Raw genomic sequence first — 8,869 nt, forward strand, 5'->3', positions numbered from 1 at the left:
TCGTAAGCAACGAAAATGTAACATTTTACAACCCAGAAAAAACAAAAAAATCTCATAAGTGAGATTTCCCAATTTTTTTCAAAATTCGGTATACTATTCTGACATGGCATGGTATATGCGTAAATAAGTCGTTTTGAGGTATTTGTGTAAATTTTCTTTCTTTTTTTCAGCAAAAGTTAGTTTGTAGTTTGAAATGTTGCACTTACGTCACTAAGTTTGGTATATGTGTAATTTTTCCCTATTTTAAAGGCTAAGATGAGATTTTTGGACTGTTTCTAAAGGGTACCTTGTTATATATCAATGAAATCGGTTTGAAGAGTACATTATCGTGATGATATTTGTTTGATCATTTAAGGATTGTAGGACAAAGTGATTTTTGAGTGGGCTATAAGCTACTTGGAACTTAGGAATTAGGGGCTTAGGAGCGTCTTCTTGGACAAAGGTTAACGCTTTTAAGAATGTGATGAGTCAACTTGATTGTTGGACTTATTTTACTTGTATTAAATGATATTAGACAAATTCCAGTTTTGATTATTTATAAAATGTTTGAAAATTTGAAAACTTAATCTGTATGGTTTTCCTGGATAAAACTGAAGACACTGAGTGCCAAATATACTTTTGTGTACATACTTGTGCGGGTTATAATTTTTGAATTTTATTCAACTGCAACTGTTATATTGCCCAATTTGCTAAAGTATAAGGGGAATATGTTATCTTGCTATTCTTAGTTACCAGCAAATGATTATATTGATGAGTGTCATATTGATAATGATTTGTGCATATTATTGTTTCACGACTCCTAGTCTCTGTGTCATCATAGGTTAGATCAAGTGTCCACTTCACCTGTAGGCTATATGTGTAAAGACCTAGACACTACATGATATTATCTAAGCACCATTCCTTGTGGTGGTTATTAAGTTGGTCACCCGGTTTAGAACGTTGGTTACTATAGTGGTTTTTAGGAGCTAGAAACCTAGTGGACGACATGATATGCGAGTGTAATTTGTCTCTTGTGGTCATTTATGGTCTCTCTATTTTGTTTATACTTGGTGATTATATGTTTTGTTTTAAAAGTTAACCATGTAGGTGTTTATTTAAAACTATTAGTCCTTTGATATTTTAACTTTACCTACTATGCTTTATAATCTCACTCCTATCCCCCCCTCCCCCCTTCTCCAGGAACCTAGCTTGATGCTAGTGATCGAGTGATAAAGAGATTCGTTGATGGAGAATGATGTGTTTTAGCTTAGTCCTACCTTAGTTCTTGGTCCTACTTGTAAATACTGGTTATGTATTTTAACTTGAATTCAATAATCTATAGCTTTTAATTGGCTATGTAATAGTTAGAGATGAGGAGTGATAGATGGTTTGTGTTATTTGTATATTTTTACGACTTATTAAATTTAACTGTTTGGTGACTACAAAATTGTGGGGATATTGTTGTTCTATTCACTATAGGAAAAGAGGTCTATTGCGAAGACTTTTATCGTCGTTGTAGGTACCAAAATTGTCGCTGAAAGCCTTTTCGAATGACATGTCGTCACAAAAATGTCATCGCAGTAAGTCCATATGTGTAGGGACCTACTGCGACAATAAACACTATTGTCGGTATAGATGTTTCCTACAGCGACGACATGTTGGTCGCAGTAGAGCATAATATTTTTTGGGGAAACTACTCTATTGCGAAGATATGTCATCGTAGTAGGGTGGCCAAAAATTTAAATTTGAAAAAACCCTACTGCGACCACTTGTTGTCACTGTAGGGAAGAACATCTGTTTAGTCTATAGATTATTATTAATTTATTTAATAATAATAAAATAATTAAATTAATTTTCATTTTTTATTTAAGGAAAAATAATAATATTTTGTGTGTTTTGTCTGTATCCAGGAACGACATGTGGGTCATCAAAATAGATGTTGTAGAGTATTTTTCTTATAGTGATTTATGATGATGGATGGTCTTTTATTACTATTTTTTTATAATAGTTATTACTATTATTTTTGATAGAGCTGTAAATACGGGCTGGGCTTTCTAGCACGACACGAAACTTGCACGAGCACGACACGGCACGAAAAAATATGGGCCTGGGCCAGGCACGACACGAATTGAAAATTGGCACAGTACGGCACGACAAGCCCGAAGGCACGACACGAAAGCACAAACAAACTAGCCCGAAAGTATGACACGATAAAAAGCCCGATATTTTGACATTAATAATCATAATAAATTTTTATTTGTCAATTATTAATAAATTAAAATGATAATAGAAGTCTTATTTTCTCAATGTTTATATTTTTATAATTATATTAATTTATTTTAAGATTTGTGAGTTAAATTTTTTAGCATTTATTAGTAGGTGTTAAAATTCTAATAATTATCTTTGATATAATTTTGTGTAAAATATTGTTAAAAAGTATATAAAATATCTAAAATTATAATTTAAACAAAGAGATGTATTTGGTTTGGTGGTAAGTCCATTGATGGTTAAAGAGGAGATGGAGGGTTCAATTTTCCATCCTCACATTTTTTGGCAAAAATAAAGTGGGCCCAAATTTGGGCCCGAATATAAAAAGTGGGCCGGGCCAAATAAAGAAAGTGGGCCGGCCCGACACGGGACGAGCACGACACGACATGGGCCGTATTGGGCCTACTCTTTAAAAAATGGGCCGGCCCGGCCCACATTTACACCTCTAATTTTTAATATAATTATAGTAGTTACTTCATTATTTTTGAACATATATTTATGTTACTTTATCGAATAAATTAAATGACTACTCTTAATAATTATTAAAATGAATGTTTACTTTAATATTAACTATTGGATTAAAATCAATGATCCATATTTATAATTGTTAATTAATATTTTCAAAATTAAAATTTGACTTTTTCAAACTTTTGGAAGGACTACCTGATGACATGACGGTCACATATTTATTAATTAAAGAATAAAAAAAGAATCTTATTTAATATTCATTCTTGATTCATTACTTTTATCAATTCTATGAGAAAAAAAAATATTTTTGAATTAATAAAAATAATTAATGTGACTATTATCTTTCCAACTAATATTTATTGCCTAATTAATCTAAAAAAATGGAAATTATTGATTTTATATATTTTATTTATTTATTTTCATTTTCATTATAATAATTTATATAGTGATTTATGATATTTAAAAGTATTCCATATATATATATAATATGTTTGTAAGTAATCCTAATATCACATCATATATCATTTTTTTTTATAATTAGTATATATTGTAGATTGATAATTTTATCTGGAGAAAAATAATTAGACAAAGTAAATTGGAATAAATTTATGGAAAAAAGAAAAAAAAAAGTGGGTGCTAGGGGATAATAATTTAACATGAATAAAATAGAAAAGACAAATGCCTACTCTTGGCTATATATACCATCAATTATATGAATCAATTAACTAAATAATAGAGATTTTAACTAAAATAGAGATTAATTTAAGTTAATTCACATATGAGTTGCAAAGTTCTACCATCAATTATGTAATTAACTCACTATAATAATATTTAAAATATATGAATAAAAATATAATCAATTCAACATATACGAGAGAGTAGTCACACTCTCAAAGATGATCATCATCATCAGTAACCCTAACTCTCCTGTGTATGAATGGAGCAAAGCTCGAGTTGTTCATCTCCGGCGGATGCCACGTCATGTGCCCAAACTCCTCCCTAACCTGCCCCACTCCCTCTTGCTCATCCACCAACCCAACGCCTTGCTGCACCACCAAAACCGACGCCTCCGCCGCGAAGCTCGAGCACACCAAGATGTCCCCTAACGGACCTAACTCCGGGTACTCCGACCAGTCCGATAGCCCGGACGTCAGCGGCGACACCGCTCCTCTTCCTCTCCCCACCACGTACAGATCGTAGTGCTTTTCCGTTGTGCTTACAATCCTCACAACCTCTTCGCCATTGTCGACTACTTCCTCTATCAACATGATCGAGTGGTCGTCCCTTGACTTGAGCTTGAACTCTTCTATGTACTGCTCGTCCAATGGCTTCTCCTTCTCGTTGTCCACTATGGCGTTAAGGATTCCGCCTTCTTTGTCGTCATCGCCGTCGTCATCAGCGAAAGTAGGGCTGATCTCCGCCACAGTTTTACTAGGTATGAATCGATAAACGGTCAAGCAAACCCTAGGGCTCTTGGCCATCCTCCACGCGTATGCCAGTGCCTCCCGGTCGTCCCGTCCGCCGAGGAAGATCATGGCGAACTGGTGGCGAAACCCGCTGTTCGACTCGTCGAGAGACGGCCGCGTGTTGAAGCCGCGGTCGAAGAAAACCGCGGCGGAGCACGGCGTGTTGTCCAGTACATTCTTGTTCACGGCGCGGAATGGGGAGTTGGCGCTGCTATCGGCTCCTCCTCCCTCCGCCGTGGAATGGACATGGAAAGGGAGGATCGTGAGTGTCACGCGTTTGTCCTCCGCCAGGCTGCAGATGTCCTCGTGCATGGTGCTGTAGGCGGAGACGGCGGTGAGTGGCTGGACAGAGAAATTCTCGCCTTCTAAGCTGTCGAAGGCCTCGGCGATACCGTCGGCCGATCTGGGGTCCTTGACGGTTGCGGCGGCGCCGGGGATGTTGTCGGTGGTCTTGCAAGTGTCGTGGACGATGAGCATGGCGGAGGCGTGGCCGACGAGCTCGACGAGGTGGACGACGAAGGTGTAGACGGGAGATTGCTTGGTGGGGTTGGAGGAGGCGAGGAGGTTGACAAGGCCGCCGGCGTTGCGCGTGGAGTGGACGCAGGCGAGGATTCGGAACTCGGAGTTTCCTCCTATGCTTCTAATGGTTCTGTATTTGTATTGGCCAGGAGTACGCTTTCTTGAGTAAGTCGAAGACAGAATCGGTCCAACCACCGCTGTCATTATGAGTAGGGCAAATACTAGCACAGTAAAGGTTTGCATGTCCAGAGCCTGAATTTTTGCCATTACAAAATCAATAAATAAAAATATTTAATACAATTAATTCATATATAATAATGCTTACAACTACAATAAAATAAATTGTGTAAATTAAAGGGTTCAAGATAAATATATATAAAGTAATGATAAGTATACTCAAATATTACACAATAATAATTTAGCTTAGTTAATTAAATTTATGAAAACTAGACCCTAATAACACGTCACATATTTTTTTAATGCAAAACATATATACATATATATATACTTAAGTTGACCAAAAGTGAAAAACCTCAATAAATATTACATTATCAATTAAAGTGTTTTATCAAGTTTGTTCATAAAAAACCTATATTTATGCTAATTTCTTTAAATTAAATTACATATGTAAGACTACTACTGTTAAAAGATTTGTGCAATATTAGACTATTTGCCATTTTTTTTAAATTGACAATTAAATACTCAAGTTCACATTAAAAAAAAACGTATCTCACTAATTAATTAAAATTTGTAGTACTTTTACTTTCACAAAACTTTAGTTTTTATGAGAATTTAATGATTTGATACTTTATGTTTTTGTAAAGTATCATTTTGGTATTTTTTTTTTCAATAATCCTCATATGGTACTCTATATTTTAAAATCATATATATTTGGTATCCTAAATTCAGATTTGATAAATAAAATTTTATCAATATGAGTAAATTATCATCGGTTATATGTAATTAATGAATTAAATTTGAATTTAAAAAACATAAAATTGAGAGCAGTTTGATTAAATTAGAAAAAAAATTATCAATTAAATTTGAAGTTAGGGTATCAAATATGTATGATTTCAAAATATAAGGTACCAAACATGTACGATTTCAAAATACATAATACGAAATGAACATTATTGTAAACACATGATACCAAAATGAAATTTTGCAAAATCACACGTAACCAGTTTTTATTGGGACAATTTTACCGGCCATTTTTCTAAAATTCCAAGATCACCAGACTGTCACATTAATTATTTTAAAGACTAGCTAATAAATTGTGAAACAACAAAAACTTAAAATCAGTATAGGATATTCTATTCTAATGATCTATTTTGAAAAAGAATATATATATATATATTTATACACATACTTACCAACATGTCTCGACCAGTACTGATTATAATGAGTGCAAGCAAGCCTTTGGTATTCAAAAGAAGCCCTAAAGCCAAGCTATCCTTCGCCTTCATCTTATTGAGAAAGTAAGCCACAATAAAAGTACTCACAACTTTGGCCGAGAACGCCAGAAATATCACCAGCGACAACATTCCCAGCCCCACTCCTCGCCGGAAAATCCAGTGGACGTCTGTCCTCAGCCCTATGCAGTAGAAGAACAGCGGTATCAACAGCTCCGAAACGAAGTCCTCCACCATCTCCATCACCGTCCTCTTCAGCTCCCCCTTAGGCAAGATCACACCAAACATGAAAGCACCGAAGATGGAGTGCGAGCCACACGCGTCCGTGACGTACGCGCAGAGCACCACCCCCGCCATGACGTACATCACGTGGCGCTGCGTGTAGTTCTCGTCCTTGACGTAGCGGCGGACGAGGTATTTGATCGCCGGACGGAGCGCGAAGAGCGAGAACATTACGAAGACGGAGGTGGTGGTGACGGTGAATATGCGGCCTCGGCTCGAGGTGGCCATGACGAGGATGAAGAGGAACCAGCAGATGATGTCTGAGATGACGGAGGAGGTTAGGGCGGTCCGGCCCACGTCGGTGTGGAGGAGTTTGAGGTCGGCGAGGAGGCCGGCGAGGTCGGGGAAGTTGGTGGTGGCGATGGCGAGACCCCAGAAGAGGGGACCGAATTGGCTTGGCTGGTTTTTGGAGATTTCGGCGAAGTTCTCTAAGAGGAGGTGGTGGAGAGCGTAGCCTAGGGGTACCGGGAGAATGATTCCGGCGACGGCGGTGGTGACGGCCTTCCGGCCGGCTGTTAGGACGGGGTTTAAGTCGACCTCTAGGCCGACCATGAACATGAAGTAGATGATGCCTAAGGCTGCTATGTTCTCTAGAGTCATTATTGTTCCGAATGGAGTTATGTGATTTACCACAAAGTCTGTGAATCCAATCCCAGATGGACCCAACAATATGCCACCCTGCCCCACCAAAAATAATAATATTATAATATATATAAATGTTAATTAATTAGGGTTGAGTGTTTATTCTTTATTAGACCCGGATTTTTTTCCATTATTTTTTTGAACTCTGTATTTTGATAAATTACTTTTTGGACCTTATGTTTGGTAAAATAGTTAAAATAAAACTTTAAACCCGATTTTGGTCAATGTTTTCTCAACTAAAATTATAAATAATATACCAAACTAACAATTCAGAACAAAATAAAATCATTCTGCTTAAAAACTGTGTTGTTATATTCAATTTTTTCTTCATCAAAATTGAGTTTAGAATTCTATTTTAACTATTTTACAAAACATAGGGTCCAAAAAGTAATTTGTCAAAATACAGGGTCCAAATAGATAATAAGACAAAACACATGGTCTAAGGTATAAACCCTTATATATAATATAGAGAAATTTTAAGCAATTTTTTTTATATGACTGTGTACATCATAGTTATAGCAAACATCCTATTAGTTTTCGAGAAAATTAGAATAATTTATAGTATTAAAATCAAGGTTTAAACCATTATTTGCATATGTGCCTGATTTTTTTTATATGCGTGTAACGTAAACTATCTAAACCCTGATTTCAATATCTTAAATTATCAGAAATTTTTAAAAAATTGGTGGGAAAAACGCTATAGTTATCATGTATACCGTCATATAAAAAAATCAGGCTGTAACCAACCAGTTGTTGAATATAGAAACACCCCTATCAATTGAATCAAGATACCCGGTCAGATTATTGTGTCTCATAATGTGTCCAACCAATAAGGGAGGTAATAAGTTTTTAATGAAATGAAAATTAAATGAAGTATCAGTATTATATTAGTTGAACACATTATGAGACACAATAATATGACAGAGTATTATGATTTCTACCAATTAGGACAAAAATAATGCCCGACCAAATAATCTCCCCATATTTTTTTTACTCAAAGTATAACTTTTTGTGATGAGATTATGCATGGAGTACTTATACTACACAATTAAACACAAGTTCTACATCTATCGGAGTATTATTATAGAACCACCTCAATAGTTATTAATTTAATTACAACTTATATATATCATACAAGTATGTATATTATTATTATTTTTAATAATAGAAAAATAGTTATTAAAAACAAAAGATTTTAAAGTAGTGTGTGAATATATATGAGAATGAAATTGTACTTACAAGGATCTCAGCAGCAATACGAGGAATGTGCAAGGGTCTAACAGCAAGGGTGAGAACTCGATTGACACAAAGAATAACGAAAAGTTGTGTTATGAAGGAAGGAAGAGACAATGTGGAGGTGTTCTCAGCCCTCCAAATCCCTGTCAATTGTGTCACAACTTTCCTAAAACACAAGTTTATGTAATTGAAATCTTGGCTCATAAAACATGGTTGCACCAGATAAAGATCCTCATTTGGATCAGTTTCATTACAATTCAATACCATTTTTATTAACTAATTGTTATATCGCCACTAATTAATAACCATTCTTCCTCTTAGCTAATCTTTCCCTTTGTTATTGGCGGCCGCCGCAGTCACCGCCGCCGCCCCCTACCATGGATGGATATGGAATAGTGGAGAGAAAATTGATGCCCTAGCTAGAAATGAGATTTTTTTTTTTCTTTTCTTTCTTTATTTTCTATTAGGTATTTTGGTTTTACTTAAAAGATGTTGTTTAAGAAAATGTAGGATGGAGCACCCAAGTCGGGTGTGGCCTTATTAGCTACTTTCTTAGTTGGCATTACTATTAGATTCACTTCTTTCTTTCTTTTTTGT

General features: G+C 35.6%; 1 protein-coding gene across 1 annotated transcript; it reads right to left on the reverse strand.

Moving 5' to 3' along the window:
• Positions 1-3,605: 3,605 nt before the first annotated feature.
• LOC133792666 (cation/H(+) antiporter 15-like) lies at positions 3,606-8,539 on the reverse strand. The gene is made up of 3 exons (XM_062230572.1): positions 8,276-8,539; positions 6,074-7,072; positions 3,606-4,952 (listed from the first exon to the last, which is right to left on the reverse strand). Exons 1-3 carry the CDS (start codon positions 8,537-8,539, stop codon positions 3,606-3,608), a joined length of 2,610 nt encoding a protein of 869 aa, XP_062086556.1.
• Between the last annotated feature and the right edge of the window lie 330 nt (positions 8,540-8,869).

This window comes from Humulus lupulus, chromosome 7, assembly GCF_963169125.1.
Source record: "Humulus lupulus chromosome 7, drHumLupu1.1, whole genome shotgun sequence".
Taxonomy (NCBI): domain Eukaryota; kingdom Viridiplantae; phylum Streptophyta; class Magnoliopsida; order Rosales; family Cannabaceae; genus Humulus; species Humulus lupulus.